The 18415-nt window shown below is 41.1% G+C and overlaps 1 protein-coding gene across 1 annotated transcript in view; it reads left to right on the forward strand.

The window, feature by feature from the left end:
• Window positions 1–792: 792 nt before the first annotated feature.
• Window positions 793–18415, forward strand: part of TMPRSS12 (transmembrane serine protease 12) — a 29144-nt gene continuing 11521 nt past the window's right edge. Inside the window, exons 1-4 of the mRNA XM_039241339.1 lie at window positions 793–972; window positions 7397–7952; window positions 8642–8837; window positions 15958–16226. Coding sequence (XP_039097270.1) covers window positions 793–972; window positions 7397–7952; window positions 8642–8837; window positions 15958–16226 — 1201 coding nt within the window. The remainder of the gene's footprint in view (window positions 973–7396; window positions 7953–8641; window positions 8838–15957; window positions 16227–18415) is intronic.

The raw sequence follows: 18415 nt of genomic DNA on the forward strand, positions 1-18415 counted from the left end.
AAAATCATTGAGGAGAAAGGATATCAGCCTGAACAGGTTTTTAATGCAGCTAAAATGTCCCATTTTGAAAAAAAAAAAAAGCCACAAAGGACACTTATGAGTAAGAAAGAGAAGCAAGCACCAAGATTCAAGCCAGGAAGAAGAGGCCAGCTCTACTATCTTTTGCAAATGTGGTCGGGTTTCTGATCAGAACTGCCCTTATCTATAATGCTATTAACCCCCCAGCTTAAAGGGAAAAGATAAACACCAGCTGCCTGTCTTTTGATCACACAAGAAAGCCTGGACAAGAACCTTTTTCTGGAATGCTTGTGTCCTTCAAGTAAGGAAGTACCTTGCCAGTAAGACAGTGCCTTTTAAAGTTCTTTTGAGGGGCGCCTGGGTGGCTTAGTCGGTTAAGCGTCCGACTTTCGCTTAGGTCATGATCTCGCGGTTCGTGGGTTCGGGCCCCGCGTCAGGCTCTGTGCTGGCTGCCAGCTCAGAGCCTGGAGCCTGTTTCAGTCTGTGACTCCCTCTCTCTCTGACCCTCCCCTGCTCACGCTGTCTCTCTCTCTCCTAGAAATAAATAAAACATTAAAAAAAAATTAAAAAAAAAAATAAAGTTCTTTTGATATCGGACAATGCCCCTCATGAGTTCAATACTGAAGGCATCGAAGTGATCTACCTGTCCCCAAAGGCAATGTCTCTCATTCAGCCTCTAGATCAGGGGATACGAACCTTTAAGGCTCATTATACACTGTGCTCTATGAAAGGACTGTCAACACTGTGGAAGAGAACCCTGACAGAGAGAGCATCATGAAAGCCTCGAAGGATTACACCTTTGAAGATGCCATTGTTGTTATAGAAAAAGCCATGAAAGCCACGAAGCACGAAACAATACTTTGCTGTCGGAGAAAACTGTGCCCAGATGTCAGACACAGGATTTACAACAGAGCCAATCAAATCATGAAAGAGATTATGGATATAGCGAGAAAGGTAGGGGGTGAAGGGTTTCAAGATATGGATTTTGGAGAAATTTAAGAGCTAACAGACACCAGAGGATACCCAGAGGATTTAAGATACCACTGCAGAGGAATTAGCTGAAGACAACTCGACGGAGGTGAGTGCGTCTGAACCGGTGCCAGACAGTGAGAAGATGTAGAAGCAGTGCCAGGAAACAAATGGACATTAAATAATCTGACAGAAGGGTTCTGATTATTCAAGACTGCTTTTGACTCCTTTTATGATGGGACCCTTGTCAGACATGGGCACTGAAACTAAAGCAAACGGTGGAAGAAGGATTGGTAGCGTATGGAACCATCTTTAGGGAAATGAAAAAGCGAAAAAGACAGAAATTACGATGTATTTCCAGAAAGTTACACCACATGCACCTGCCTCTCCTGCTGTCCCTCCCACGCGGAGACAGCAGGACCAGCCCCTCCTCGTCAGCCTAGTCAAAATGAAGACGGGGTGGCGGTGGGGGGAATGAAGAACTTTATGATAAGCTATCTCCACTTAATGAATAGTAAACAATCATCCGCCATGTTGTCCAGTAAACAAACTTGTGTGTTGTGTATGTACGTCAGTGTCTTCATGCAGAACTCATGAGACATTTCGGGTCATCGTCATCATCGCCTAAGTGTCCATCATGGGGAACATCATGCACAAGGCTTGTACAGAAGCAGACAGCCTGTCCTTACGCAGGCATATTTAAAATTAATAATGTGTTAGTTTTCTTACTGTTTTATACCTTTGGTTTCAAAGAATTGTATTATTGTACAGCATGTTTCTCTCCTGTAACTGGAGAAATTTCACATCAGCCTATCATCACAGGTACGTGGTTTTTTAAAACCGTAACAGTATTTCTGATCCTGTGTGATGATTATTACTGTGATACTGTACGCCAAAAAATTTTTTATAGTGATTAATTCGTTGGTGTGCAGGCAAGGCTACTGTGAGGCAATCTTATTGATTATTCTAGGCTATCATAAAGCAATCATATTGCTGCTTCTTTGTTATTAATGAATGAATCATTATACCTATAAGTAAATATGCATTTTTCACATTCTATTTTCATTGTTGATGATTAGTGTCAGGAATATGTGTAACATCTACTGTGTTTTGTGTCATATAGTACGGTATTGATATAGGTACTGACAGATGATTCGCCTTGTAAATCAATGATGTAAACTTACAGTCTAGATAAATATAGTAGAGTATTATAAATGTATTTTCTCTTCCTTACGATTTTCTTAATAACATTTTTTCTTTAGCTTACTTTAGTGTAAGAATACAGTATATATACATTACATATAGAACATACAATATATATTATATATAACATACAAAATATGTGTTTAACAACTATTTATGTTGCCAGTAAGGCTTCCCGTCAACAGCAGTCTATTAGTAGTTAAATTTGGGGGTAGTCAAAAGTAAAACGCAGATTTTTGACTGTGCAGGAGATCAGCACCCCTAGCCCCTGCACTGTTCCAGGATCAGCTGTATTTGCAAAAGACATAGCTGATAAAGGAATGTTATCCAAAATATACAAAGAACTCTTAAAATTCAATAATAAAAACCACCCAATCAAAAAAGAAGGCCAAAGACCTTAATAGACATTTCACCAAAGAAGATATACAGATGGCAGATAAACCTATGAAAAGATGTTTCACATAATATGCCATCAGGGAAATGCAAATTAAAACAAGACACCACTGCACACCTATTAGAATGGCTCAAATCCAGAATACTGATGACACCAAATAATAACAAGGGTGTGGAGCGACTCCATCCATTGTAGGTGGGAATACAAAACAGTACGGCCACTTTGGAAGATGGTTTGGCAGTTCCTTACAAAACTAAGCAAACTTTTATCATATGATCCAGCAATTGCACTCCTTAGTATTTACCCAAATGAGTTGAAAACTTATGTTCACACAAAAACCTACACAGGGATGTTTATAGCAGCTTTCTTCATAATTGCCAAAACTTGGAAGCAATCAAGATGTCCTTCAGTAGGTGAAAGGGTAAACTGTGGTACATCCGGATAACAGAAGACTATTCAGCACTTGATAGAAATGAGCTATCAAGCCATGAAAATACATGGAGGAACATTAAATGCATATTTCTAAGTGAAAGAAGCCAATCTGAAAAGGCTGCATACTGTATGCTTCCAATTATGTCACATTCTGGAACAGGCAAACTATGGAGACAATGAAAAGGTTAAAGGCTTCCAGTTAATGAAATCAATAAGACAAACAAATAAAAGACCTAAGTAGGCACTTAATGTGAGGTAATTACTGAATGTCTCTTAAATATATGAAAACATATTCAAATACTCAAACTCATTCAAAATCAGGAAAATGCAGATTGAAGCCATGAGTTCTCAATTCGTACCCACAAGACTGGTAGAAAATTAGAGACTTGGTGCTGATACGAACAATGGGAACATTTTTTATGTTGCTAGTTGGAGTATATTGTTACAACATTTTGGAAAACAATTTGACTTTGCTTAGAGAAGGTAATGGTGTGTATTCTCTATGACTCAGCAATTCAACCTGGCATACAGTCCAGAGAAACTCATGCTCATACCCATAACAGTAGTAGCTGTAATAGCAAAAATCTGGAAACAATTCAAATGTCCATCAATAATGGATTCCAAAGTAAATAAATACATTGTATCATATTCACAGTAGGTGTATGTAAAATAAATGAATTACAATTGTAGATAACCACATGAATGAAAGTCAAGAAACTAATACGAATAAAAGATAGCCGCAAAAGAAAACTCACTGTATGATTCAACTTACATGAAGTTCAAAAACATGCAAAACTAAACATACCGTATAGAGCAGAGCTGTCCAAAGGAACTCTGCAGTTATGTAAATATTCTATAACGTTGCTGCCCAGTATGGTAACCACTAGACATATGTGGTTATTAAGCACAGGGAGGGATACACAGCAGATTCAAAAGTAACAATAACGTTTTTTCTTAAGTAGGTATCCTTGTATTGTTATTCTTTAAACTGTACATAAACTGTACTATAAATATTCTTCTTTAGGGGCACGTGGGTGGCTCAGTCGGTTAAGTGTCTGACTTCAGCTCAGGTTTGTGGGTTTGATCTCGTGGTTTGTGGGTTCGAGCCCTGTGTCAGGCTCTGTGCTGACAGCTAGCTCAGAGCCTGGAGCCTGTCTTTGGATTCTGTCTCCCTCTCTCGCCCTCCCCTGCTCACGCTGTCTCTCTATCTCTCTCAAAAATAAATAAAACATTTAAAAACACACACATATTCTTCCTAAGGACAGGTAAAACATTAAAAAAAAAAGTAGGAGAAATAAGATGTATTCTCTGCCTCTGCATAACAAATTATTCCAAAATCTCAGTGCCTTAAAACACTAGAAAACAGTCTCACGGCTTCTGTGGGGGCACGAATCTTGAGTGTGGCTTGGTAGAGTGCCTCTGGCTTAAGATCTCTGATGAGGTTGCAATTGTGGCATTAGCCTGAGTGCTCTCCTCTGAAGGTTGACCAGGGGGAGATCTGCTTCCCAGCCCACTCACGGGGCATGGTAGGATTTGGTTCTTCCTGGGCCATCAAATCGAGGACTTCCGTTCCTCACTGGCTACTGCTGGGAGCCACTCCACAGAGCAACTCACAACACGGCAGCCAGCCTCCCTCAGAGCACAATAGGTAGAGAGAATGTCAAGAACAAGTCACAGTCTTTCTATCACCTAATCTTGGAAAGGATGGCCCATTCCCTCTGCCACTTTCTATTGGCTAGAAACATGTCACTAAATCCAGCTAACCCTATAGGCGGTGGGGGAGGGGCGGTGGTGGTGGTGATTAAACAAGGCTGTGACTACCAGGAGACAGCGTATTGGAGGTCATTTGGGAAGCTGCCTACCTCTGTCTGCTGATGGGAGGGATCCCACAAAGAAAGGAAGTGATGGTTACAGAAGAGTGAAAATCTAGAAAATGCAGAGGAAACTCAGGTGTAGGACCTTTGCTGGCCCCACTGCATTTTTCATTGCCCTTTCGTAACTTGGCTACATGCACCTGGTTTTGATCAGAAGATGTAGAAGAATGTGTTGAATCCCTGTTAACTGTCATACCAAGACCTGTCATTTGACCTGCTTTCAAAGCCATACTCTGTCTGATCACATCCCCCCCATACACAGAAATATACCCTGTGTTTCTCTCCTTTAATTATCACTTTCCACCAAGATACTCGGAGAACAGAAAGTTTGTTTCCTGTCTGCCTCTGGGTCAGTTCATGCTGCAACTTGTTTCACTCCAATATGGCCCACCTCCTACCCCCCTGGATTTCAGCACAGCCCTGATCTGTTCCCTTTCCCATGCGTCACCACCTGTAAGCCCCAATACCTCTTTTGATTTAATGCTGCCAACCATGACGACCTCAGAAAGATGATATGAGCAAGGTGGCTGTCCTTTTACTGACCCCTACTTTAATTCTTCACCGGGTGACCTACCTCCTAGACTAACCACAGCCCACACTGTTCCCTTGTTACTGACAGTGTGGGATTAAGAGAAGCAGCCTTCAGCACAACTCAAGAGAGCAACAAGAAAACAATTTAAAACCAAACATTAAATCATCAGTGTCCTTAAAGACCCTGGGTCAACCCACCACAGTGAAACTCTCCTAGATCTCTTTTAGGCTCAGGCCTGGCCTTCTGCCATGTTATTGGGCTGCGTGCTTCTTTCCTCCCTCTTCCCCAGCTTCCTTTGCACACTGAAAAGTTTCTCTTCAGTTCTGCTGAGCAATCAATGCCTTTACCCTTAAGTAGGAGGCAAGCTCCAGGCTGACTACTGCATATCCAAAAACTGTATTAAATGACGGCTAAAGGGAAGAAGGGCCATACATGTTGATTCTGGATTCCAAACAAAAATCAAAGACAAAAGCATGAAGAAGCCTTTAACTTAATTTTTCTCTTACATATCCTGATCAACAATTTTAAGGCATGGCTTCTCTCGTTTGTAAGATGATAGAAAACAGTAAAAACAGTAATAAAATTACACACACACTTACATTATCATTATTGTGATGGTTAATTTGATGTATCAACTTGACTAGACTAAGGGATGCCCAGAGAGCTAGTAAAACAGTATTTCTGGGTGTGTCCGTGAGAGTGTTTCTGGACGAGATTAGTATTAAATCGGTAGACTCCATAAAGATCTGCCCTCACCAATGTAGCCATTCAATCCAATCCACTGAGAGCCCAAATAGAACAAAAAGGCGGAGGAAGGGTAAATTCTCCTTTTCACTTTGACTTGGGACATCTTCTCTCCTGCTCTCCCACAACAGAGCTCCTGGTTCTCACCCCCTTGGGTTTGGACTGACTGATGCCATTGGTCTTCCAAGTTCTCTAACTTGTGGATGACATATTGTGGGATTTCTCAGGCTCCTTAATTGAGTGAGCCAAGTTCCATAATAAATATATTCTCTCTAAATACCCTTTTGGTTCTGTTTCTCTTGGGAAACATGCATGGATATATGTTCATGCCTTTGTTTATTCTGTACGGTTAGCCTAGCCGGTCGTTACTACATCTCCTTCCTCTTCTTGATCTTCCCCCTCAGTCGAGGCCCAGCTCACATCCCCCTCCTCAGGGGCCTTCCCAGACTGCCACAGCCCACACCAATCCCTTGTGTATGAATTTGTATTAGGTTTGAGTGTCATGGTTTATTTCTTTGTTCCCCAGGTGATTTTCTCTGCTAGCCAAGTTACAAAGTTCTCTGGGTCAGAGGGACGGTCTTAACACCTCTCCAGGGATGTGATATTTATTTCAGTTTTTCAGTACGGGTACATAATGTGAGGTTAATACCTACTTGTTCAGTGGATCAATTAATTGGTGCCACTTATCTTGCCCTCTCCCCACAATGTTTGGAATGTCAAAAGGCATCTCAGGGGTTCTGATAGGGGCCAGGAATAATGCACCTTTCAGCCTTCAGACTGAAGTGAGTGAGAGAAAGAGAGAGCCAGCGAGCAGTTACCATCGGGTAGTCTTTGTCCTTAACTTTAGTGGTCCTGCAATTTGATTTTATCGGCTCACCCTGAGGTGATCACTTGAAGGCAAACTACTACAAAACAATGAAATCGATTTGTATCACAGAAATTGGGTTCCCTGGTGGCTATACTACCTCAGATCCCAACCTCTGCACTTGCTATCTTCTGCTTTCCGTCTCCCCTCCCCAGCTTCCGTGCCTCAGTTTAGCTGCCCTGACTTCTGGAAGCCTTCTGGGCCCTACAAGTCTGAGCTAGCAATGCCCCGGGACCCCGCACCTCCCCTCCCACAACAGGGGCCCAACTGTACTGGAAGAACGCAGAGGATCTAGCCAGTGAATGAACGCTCATATCCGGTTGAGGGCAGCATTCCTCAGGTGAGTGGGCCGCCAACGGGAACAGCCCCATCTGGGCCACTGCACCAGCTTCACGGGCTTCCTGCCCCCACGCCCCTGGCCTGCCCAGTGTGCCTGGGCCTCCACTCCGCGTGCCCACGCACCCAGTCTCCAAGACTGCGGCCACCGACACACACCGCGGTCTCCTAGGCCGCGGACCGTCGGCGCACCGCCCTCCCCCCACCCCGACCCCGTGCAGCGCCTGCGCACCCCACCTCATCTCTTAGGCCGCGGCCCCCCTGAGCACCCCACCCCCGTCCGGTCTCCTAGTCCACGGACCACCTGCCCACCGGTCTCCTCGGCCGCGGCCCACGGCCCAGGCAGGCAGGACGTGCCTGCCGCCATCTTGTGCACCGGGAGTTCCAAAATGGGGCTGGGGCTCCTGAGCGCCGCGCTGCTGTTTGTGGGCTGCGCTCTCCGGTCCACAGGATACTCCTCGCTCTCCGAAAGGCCTGGGCGCGGCCCCTGGTGGGAGAAGGCGGCTGCACCGGGGTGGCCGGGGGTCCCACGAGCGAGGCGGAGGGCACACCAGGCCCTGCAGGAGGGAGCAGCAGACCGAGAGGGCAGTATCCGTTCATTCTTCTTTTTGGACAGTGTCCCGTGCATTTTCCCCACTTCTGTAGTGTTTGGATTTGGGTCCCTCCCTTTCTGCTGTTCCAACAGCCTTTAAAATGTACAGACCTAAGCAGTCCAGGCATGACGGGGTAGTAGTCGTCGTAGCAAAAAGGCCATACGCTTATGTAGCACATCTGTGTACGCTCCTCAAAACATTAAGGTTTGCCATTCCCACCTTAATGATTAATAATTTAGTGGATTCAGAGTTGAAAGGGCCCGTAGGTGACCTTTTCATACTACCCTTGAGAAAAATTAACCTAACAAGTTAAATGGTAAGTATTATAATCTGTAGCCCGTGATTTACCAGTCCCAGGCTCTTTAATTGCCATTTTGCACAAGGAACAATGTGATACCTGGTCAAAGAACCCAGTCTCAGTATTTTATATTTTTGAGGAATAGGGTTTTAAAATTAATGAATCGTGTCGATTTAATGCCTATTTGTAAGTGATCGATTAAGGCATGTTTGTCTTAACTCTCCTTTAAGATTTTTTTTTTCCAAAAGATGGGCATGACTTAGGGGTCCAGCTTGCTGTATCCATCTTTTAAATAGGAATTTAAACGTTTAATGTGTTAAGATTAGGAAGTAATGCATATTATTAGATGTTCAGTCCAAATAATATATGATTTTTATTTTTAGAATGTGGAACAGCACCACTTGCAGATGCCTTGAAAGGGTCTCGCATTATAGGGGGCACAGAAGCTCAAATTGGTGCATGGCCATGGCTAGTCAGCCTGCAGATCCAATCTGGCAACATCCTTGCTCATGTATGTGGGGGAAGCTTAGTGAAAAGTAAGTGGGTCCTCACAGCTGCCCACTGCACTAAGGACATTAGGTATGTATTCAAAACACAATTCCTATTTTTAAAAATTCTCTTAGGGAATATTTTAAACTATGTTTTTTAAAAAAATATATTATTTTGGGAGGAGAGAGAGGTGGGGAGGGGCAGAGAGAGAGGGAGACAGAATCCAAAGCAGGCTACAAGCTCAGAGCTGTCAGCACAGAGCCCAGCACCTGGCTTGAACCGTGAGTGTGAGATCATGCCCTGAGCGGAAGTCTGATGCCCAACCGACTGAGCCACCCAGGCGCCCCCTCTTAGGGAATATTTTAAAATAACAGAGGACCATTTGATTTCAGCCATGTTCAGTTAAGCTGTGTGTTTACAAATAGCCATGATGCTTTACGCTTAGCACACTGAATATTTGTTGATGTGAATCCTATAAACCAGAGGTCAACACACTTTCTGCCAAGGTAGTAAAAGTTTTAAGGACTCTGTCACAGCTACTCAACTCTGTCGCTATAGAACCAAAGTAGCCACAGACAATACAACTGAGTAAGTGTGCTGTGATCCGATAAATATTTATGAACACTGAAGTTTCACAAAATACTATTGGGGGAGGGTCCCAACTATCTAGAAGTATAAAAGACATTCTTTGTTCACGGGCTATACAAAAATAGGAAACAGGTCAGATTTGGACTATGGGTTGGAATTTGTCAGACTTTGCCTTAAATACTGACAATTTTCTTTTAGGTTTTACAATTATATTGTAACCATGTGTTTGTCTTTCTCATGATTGGATCAGGAGTTTTTTGTTGTTGTTGTTGTTGTTTTTAACCAAGAGCTACATGTTTTATTTTGTATTCTTCGGACTAATATAGGTCTTGGCCTACTTTAGAGAAGACATAATAAATGTTTATTGATTCTATGGTTGATGTCAGTCTTAGAGAAATAGGATTTACCACAGTTAGAATAGAACTTCATGACCCTCATAACCATTTAATATGAAGCTCTAAGAAAAATCTTCTGGGAAATGATGGTACCTGTCATACAGTCTCCCTTTAGTCTTTAATTTATAAGAGAAATTATTCTCCAAGAGAGAAGAATGAAAAGTCTTTAAGAGGAACTAATAAATTCAAAATTCGGTTGAGGGCAACTGGCCTGATGGGGTACATAAGGTTTTAGTCTGTATACTAATTTTTAAAAAGTAACCTCTCTGCCCACCGTGGGGCTTGAACTCATGACCCTGAGAACAACTAAGCCAGCCAAGCGCCCCTGTCTACTCAATTTTTGAAACATGCATTTCAGTTCCATAAATTGGCCTTTTGAGGAACAGAGGCAGAAAAATAGTAAGGTACTAAGGTATAAGCCAAGGGTGGAGATCTAGAAAAAAAGCGTCACAGTTAGAATCAATTCTGTACTTTCAAAGGCGAGTGCTTTACAACTGTTTTTAACATGCTACCTTTAAAAACTGCTTTTCAACAGCATTTAGACCTTGAATCAAGGGAGGAAAAACCTGCTTGGTATGGTTCAAAGATTCTTGGAAAAGCTTTTCTTGCCTGCCGACTTCTAACATTGTTCTTTTTACTGGTCTAGTCCTTTGACACAGTAGGAAGAATAGTGAGTTTAGACCGAGGACACCTGTAGCCTAGTCTTCTGGTGCAGAGGCTTTAAGAAAGTTTCCAAAACCTACCAGATATATGACCTTGGTCAAATAATATAGCTTTGTTGTATTGTCATAGAATCTTAGAGTTCAAAGAGGCATTTTAAAGGTCTGGTTCAATCCTCCGTCCTGTATCTGAATCCTTCTTACAATATTGAAGTAAGGGGCTGTTGAGTCTGAAATAATTATTGCCGAAAAAATAACAGGCATTTTTTTCTTACTTAATTTTACTACTGTTTACAACCATCCTTTGCTGTAGGAAGACCCTGAGGCTTAAGCGTTAAGGACCTTGCTCACGGCTAGAGCAACAAAATGAGGGATCAAATCCAGATTTGTCAGAATGAAAACCCACACATGTAACCATAACTACATACCATATGGCTCTCTCCTCGAAACATCTCTTATGATGATGGACTGCTACCTTGGGAAGAATCTCATTTCTTTTTTTGGCCAGCTCTAATTCTTAGACACCTTTTCTTACGTTAAAATAAGGGTCTTGGTTTTTTATCTGCTTTCTGAAGCCAGATATACTGAACCCAGTTCCTCTTCCAATGATTTGAAGATAGTGTTCATATTCCACTTAACATATCTCAAGACTAAATCTCATTGATGGTTTTACTTCTGCACTCAACATTTACTGGATATAGGTTATATGCTAGGGGCTGGGCTGGGGGCTGGGGGTGCAGACGTCACTGAGGCGTGGTCTCTGTTTTTCAGAGCGCCCTCCTGTCAGAGGACTGACTTTGCCACTTTTTATTCCACTTCCTCCTTATTTACCTTGCACCATCAATTATCCCTTATTCCTCCTTAAAACAACCATTGATAAAAGACTTGCTCTGAGATTACGTACTGTCTAAGGATATTGAATATAATTCTGTGTTTAAAAAACAATCCCTCCCAGTAACCCTCTGAGATAGCTATTATTATTTCTGTTTTACAGGTAAGGAATCCAGAGAGCAGGGAGATTTGGTAACTGGCTCGAGCTCACACTGCTGTTAAGTAGCAGCCCCCTGATTTCAAGCCAGTTCTCAGACCTGTGCCTTTTCATTATGCCTCAGGGTTTCTTTAGTATTTTTCAACCTCTCTCTGGTTTCTTCCCTATAGTGCTCACACATGTGTGGGTCACTCCACCGTTATGTAAAAACCTAAGCAACCTACCAAGGAACCCAACCTGTTTCTGTTCTTCCCGTCACTGTTAGACTCCCTGAGTGACCCCGTTTTGCTTCCTCTGCATTGACGCATAAAATCCCAATTGCAGTCTGAGTTCTGTGGCCAAATACACTATTCAGGATCGCCCTCCATGCCAAATCTAACGACCTCTTCTTAGTCCCCATCCTATTTGATTTTTTAAAAAGTTTATTTATTTATTTTTGAGAGAGAGGGAGAGTGTGTGCAAGCAGGGGAGGGGCATAGAGAGGGAGAGAGTCTCAAGCAGGCTCTGCACTGTCAGCACAGAGTCTGACATGGGCCTCAAACTCATGAACTGTGAGATCGTGACCTGAGCCCAAACCAAGAGTTGGACGCTTAACTGACTGAGCCACCCAGGCGCCCCTCCTATTTGATCTTTATAACTTGTGGCAAAGTTGACCGCCGCTCTCCTTGAAACGATTTCTTTTTTTTTTTAATATATTTATTTATTTCTAGGAGAGAGAGAGAGAGAGACAGCGTGAGCAGGGGAGGGTCAGAGAGAGAGGGAGTCACAGACTCCTGAAACGATTTCTAAGTCACCATCTTTTTCCTCCTTTTCCTTGACAAGTCTTTGTCACCGTCTAAAGGGCAATATTTCTAGAGTTCCACTTGTTATCCTTTTGCCTTATCATCTGTACTCTTTGCTAGAATGTCTCATCTACTTGCTTCAGCAGTCGCCATGTACTGGACACTTCCAAGTCTCCCCAGGTGAGCCACATTTCCAGCTCCCTATTACACATTTCTACTGGATTGCCGTCCTCACAAGTTCGAAAATGAATTTAAAAAATCTTTGCTCGGGGCGCCTGGGTGGCTCAGTCGGTTGAGTGTCCGACTTTGGCTCAGGTCATGATCTCACGGTTCGTGGGTTCAAGCCCTGCATCGGGCTCTGTGCTGACATCTAGCTCAGAGCCTGGAACCTGCTTTGGATTCTGTATCTTCCTCTCTCTCTGACCCTCCCCTGCTCACGCTCTCTCTCTCTCTCTCTCTCTCAGAAATAAGTAAAACACATTTAAAAAATTAAAAAAAAAAACTTTCCTCTACAACCCTGTGCCTTCTCTGTTCTTTCAGATAACACCATCACTAACAGCTCCATTACCCAGAGTTAGCTCTCTCTGCATAATATCTCTTCAATTTGTTTCTTGTCTTCCAATACTCCACACTGATTAGAAATCGATTCAGAATATCAGTCTCCGTATGCCTAGCTCATCACTGACACTACTTAACACTTACACTACTACTATAATAACTATCCTAATGCGTGTGAAGTATATCTCACTGTGGCTGTTGTTTTTGTTTTTTTCTCAGTGCAAGAGCGGGGGAGGGGGACAGGGGTAAAGGATAAGAGAGAGAGAGAGGGAGGGAGGGAGAGGAGGAGGAAGGGAGGAAGGGAGAATCCCAAGCAGGCTCCACATCCAGTATGCAGCCCAACTTGGGGCTCAGTCTCACAATCCTGAGATCATGACCTGAGCTAAAGTCAAGAGTCAGATACTTAACTGACTGAGCCACCCAGGCGCCCCTCACTATGACTTTGATTTACATTTTCTTGAATGAGAAGTGATCACTCTCAAGTGATGTTGACCACCTTTCCGTGTACTTATTACCCATGTGTAGATCTTTGCTGAAGAAACATCTATTCAAATCCTTTGCCCATTTTTTAATTGGGATTTTTGCTGAGCTGTAGGAAGTTTTTTTTTTTATATTCTTGATATTAATCCCTTATCAAAGATATAATTTGTAAATATTGTCTCTCATTCTGTGGCTTGTCTTTTCACTCTATTGATAATGTCCTTTGATGCACAAAAGTTTTTAATTTTGAAGATGTCCAACTGATTAAGTTTTGGTTACCTGTGTTTTACGTGTCATATCCAAGAAATCACTGCCAAATCCAATAACATGAAAGTTTTCTCCATTGTGTTCATTAAGAGTTTTTTGTTTTACTTTTATATGTAGGCCTTTATTTTGGGTTAATTTTTGCATGTGATGTAAGGTAAGTGTCCAACTTCATTCTTTTGCATGTACAATATAATTTTGCCAGCAAAATTTGTTGAAAAAACCTGTCCTTTCCCCCCACTGAATTGTCTTGATACTTTTGTTGAAAAGCAGTTGAGCCCATATGCAAAGGTGTATTTCTGGGCTTTCTATTCTTTTCATTTGGTGTGTGTGTATCTGCCCGCACTACACTATTTTGACTACTGTAGCTTTGCAGTAGTTTTGAAGTCTGGAAATTGGAGTCCTCCAACTAGAGTCTTCTTTTTCAAGATTATTTTGGCTACTTGGGGATCCCTTGACATTCTGTAGGGCTTTAGGATGGGCTTTTCTATTTCTTCAAAAAAATCATTGGGATTTTTATAGGGATTGCATTGAATCTATAGATTTCTTTGGGTAGTTATTGTCATCTTAACAATATTAAGTCTTCCAATCCGTGGACACAGGTTCTCTTTCTATTTATTCATCTCTTCTTTAATTTCAGCAATGTTTTACAGTGTTCAGTGTATACAGCCTGGGTTTTTTTTCTTTTTTTTTTTTACTATTATTCTTTGAGAGCAAGGAAAAGCAGGGGGAAGTAAAGGGGGGGGAAGGGAGAGAGAGAAAAAGAGAGAGTGAATGAATCTCAAGCAGACTCCATGCTCAGTACAGAGCCTGATGTGGGACTCAATTCTATGACCCTGAGATCATGACCTGAGTCAAAATCAAGAGTTGGATGCTCAACCAACTGAACCGCCTAAGCGCCCCCTACAGCCTGTTTTGTAATCTTATGGTCTGAATATAATTTGAAGTAAGGAATATAAATTGAGTAAGTTTGGAAAAGAAAAGAAAGATCATTATTTCAGAGTAGCTTAAAGCAATGATTTCTTTTTACACAAAATACAACTTGGGCTTCAAAATTTTTTGGTAAACTTTCTAGAGGTTACCTAATCCACTTTTAAGATAGCTAAATATCTTCTATTTCCTTGGGAGAAATTCTAGGAAGTAGAATTGCAGAATAAAATACAATGCAACCTTTTATAGGCTATTGATACCGCTGGCAAAGTACCCATCTGTTTATACTTTCCACATAAATAAGAGGTCCTTTGTTTTTGTGACTTTTGTTTATCCTGAGCATTATACACACACACACACACAAACACACACACACACACACACACACACACACGCACTTTGCCAATTTGAAGGATAAAAGGAATTTCACCATTTGTAAACAAAAGTTTACAAAGTAAAAGGCCCTCCTTCCCAGTCCAATTCCAGATGTAACAACTATTAAATGCTTAGGGTTTTAATTGTTGATTTTGACCTACAGAAGATTTTTTGGGTTGGTTTTTTACTTGTTCTTTTTTTTTTTAAGATTCTCAAAATCCGTAAGTACATCCTGTTTTATATATTTAGTATCATGCTTGATCAAGTCCTTTTTCCTATCAATGCTGTGTATTCATCTACATTTTCTTTCTCATTTTTTATACTTCTCATGCTAATTTAATATCCAAATGTTTCATTCTAAAATTGCAAAACTTTACAAAAGTAGAAGGGATATTTTAGTGAATTCCATATACCTAGCACCCAGCTTCAAGCTATCGATTCATACCTGATCTTATTTCATCTTTATCCTCACCAACTCCTCCCCCTTAAATTATCTGGAAGCAAATCTCACACATACCACTTTCTATATCTCTAAAAGAAATGAAGACGCTATTTAAAAGATTTCTGCATTGAAAAAATATTTTTGCATTTAAATATTTAATCCATTTTGAGTTTATTTTAATGTTTTTCAGAGATTTAATTTTATTTCACTTTTCAAACTAGTTAGTTTAGCTAGGTGTCCCAGTACCATTTATAGAATAATTCATTCTTTTGTCCACTGGTTAAGAAGTGCTACCTTAATCATATATTAAAGTCTCATGTCCTTAAATCTGTTTTTTGGAGCCTCTGTCCCATTGATCTTTTTCTCCTTCCCTACATCATGATATTTTGGCTTTTATTTGATGTGACTTGACGTACATGAAAGTAAGATTCAATTCTTCTGATTAACCCGAGAAAAACAAAAACTAGTGGGAGATTAAGAATACTTACTTAATAAACATGTTTATAGGGTGCCTGGGTGGTTCAGTTGGTTAAGCATCTGACTGCGGCTCAGGTCATGATCTCACCACCCGTGAGTTCAAGCCCCGCTTCGGACTCTGTGCTGACAGCTCAGAGCCTGGAGCCTGCTTCGGATTCTGTGTCTCCCTCTCTCTCTGCCCCTCCCCTGCTTATGCTGTCTCTCTCTGCCTCAAAAATAAACAAAGATTGAAAAAAATAAACATGTTTATAACAACATTTATTCTCTTTCAGAGATCCTTTAATGTGGAGAGCTGTGATCGGAACTAATAACATACATGGAGGTCACCCATACTCCAAAAGGATAAAAGTTAAAGCAATCATTATCCATCCAGACTTCAATTTGGAAACTTATGTAAACGATATTGCGCTTTTTCATTTAAAAAAAGCTGTGAAGTATAACGACTATATTCAGCCTATTTGTCTACCTTTTGATGTTTTCCAAAAACTGGACCGAAACACAAAGTGTTTTATAAGCGGCTGGGGAAGAACAAAAGAAGGAGGTAATTATAGTCTGAATTTTATTTATGTATTTTTTCCTGATTATTAGAGAGGGTGAATCCTTCCATAGATTTATCTCTTTATATCATGAGCTTGAGCAATTAGTCTTTATAAGCCATTGAAAAGGAAATGGGGTTTTTTTTCTTGAATTTTTTTCTTCCTTGTGGGAAAGAGGAAATTATCTTCCAAAGCAGAAATAGAGACTTTCTCTGCTTATACCGGCCATAAGAGAATGGCTTATCTTAATAAGCTTCTGGCTGTAAGGGATCAAATTTAAGGTCCTTTTAATTTAATGTCCTGTTTAGTATCAAACAGGTGGATTGCCATACAGTTTCTTTAGTGCACAGACACTAATTATTGGTTGATTGAACTATTGAGAAGAACAAATAAGTGTAGAAACTAGTCTCTGCCTTTGGGGTTAACAATAGCTACTATTTGAGAGCATTTACCATGTTTTAGACCTTTTTTTCTAAATGTAGCATTTTCTTTTATCTTACCTTCAAAATATTCCTATTAGGAAGTTAATATTATTTCCATTTAACAGACCAGGAACTGTGGCTCCTAGAGGTTGAGAAGCTAGGACACAAATCCAGGTCTTCCTTATTGTAAAGCCTGAGTATCTAAGTATTACACTAAGTACAAATTGCTCTTGAGGGAATCAAAATCTAGTTAGCAATATGTGAGATCAAGTGTTGAAACTCTTTTTCTATTCACCAAAGAAACTAGCCATTTAAATATGTATAGATCAGGGCCACTGGGTGGCTCAGTCTGTTAAGTGTTTGACTTTGGCTCAAGTAATGAGTTTGAGCCCCACATTGGGCTCTGTGCTGACAGCTCAGAGCCTGGAGCCTGCTTCAGATTCAGTGTCTCTCTCTCTGCTCCTTCCTGCTTGTGCTCTCTCTCTCTCTCTCTCTCTCAAAAAGAAAACAAACAAAAAAATTTTTACTAGATAAATAAATATGTGTAGACTAGATAGAATACCAGATAAATGTATGAAAGATCTGTGAATTATTTTTCTTTTTTTCCTCTGTGAATACTGTTTAAACAAGATAAAGAAATATAGGCTTTAGAACCACAGACCTAAGACTAAATCTCAGCCCTGCAGTGCACTAGTTGAGTGACCTTGGGCAAGTTATTGACTCTTGACCAACAGTTAGAACCATGATAACAGCAGATTTCATTTATTCAGGTCTAGGTACTTAATGCATTTCTCATTAATGCCCCCAATAACACCATGAAGAATACTATGACATGGATAAACCGAGGTTTGAAGAGGTTAAGTAAGTTGCCCAAAATTATACAGCTAAGTGAAGAGTAAAAATTCAATCCTGGTTGGTCAGCTTCAAAACTCATGTGTTTCTACTACATTATATCATCTTTCACAATGTCATATGTTTTTATGATATGGGAGATGAGAGCAATTATACCTATGAGAGGAGCACCTGGGTGGCTCAGCTGGTTAAGCATCCAACTTCGGCTCAGGTCATGATCTGGCAGTTCATGAGTTTGAATCCTGTGTGGGGCTCTGTGCTGACAGCTCAGAGCCTTGAGCCTGTTTTAGATTCTGGGTCTCCCTCTCTCTCTGCCCTTCCCCCACTCACACTCTGTCTCTCTTAAAAATAAACATTAAAAAAAATAATAATACTGGGGCGCCTGGGTGGCTTAGTCGGTTAAGTGTACGACTTTCACTTAGGTCATGATCTCGTGGTTCGTGGGTTTGAGCCCCGCGTCGGGCTCTATGCTGACTGCCAGCTCAGAGCCTGGAGCCTGTTTCAGAGTCTGTGATTCCCTCTCTCTCTGACCCTCCCCTGCTCACGCTCTCTCTCTCCTAGAAATAAATAAAACATTAAAAAAAATTAAAAAAATAATACTATGAGAGAGCTGTTTTGAGGATTAAGTTGGCTCTCCAGCAACATGGTAAAGTACATGCACACACCAACATTCCCATTGAAAGCTATTAAGAGAGAAAATACATAGGTCAAGGACTGAGTGTGAAGATGGGAACTTAGGTACCTAAAGTACTGAAGTTGGCTTTTACGTTGAGGGTATTTGCTAGTGACATTGAATATGTGCTTAAGGAGCACCTGAGTGGCTCAGTTGGTTAAGTGTCCAACTCTTGATCTTGGCTCAAGTTATGATCAAATACACACCTAATGCAATACTAGAAAGAACAAATGAAGAGAATAGAAGA

This window comes from Hyaena hyaena, unplaced genomic scaffold, assembly GCF_003009895.1.
Source record: "Hyaena hyaena isolate Hyena2069 unplaced genomic scaffold, ASM300989v1 scaffold_192, whole genome shotgun sequence".
NCBI lineage: Eukaryota > Metazoa > Chordata > Mammalia > Carnivora > Hyaenidae > Hyaena > Hyaena hyaena.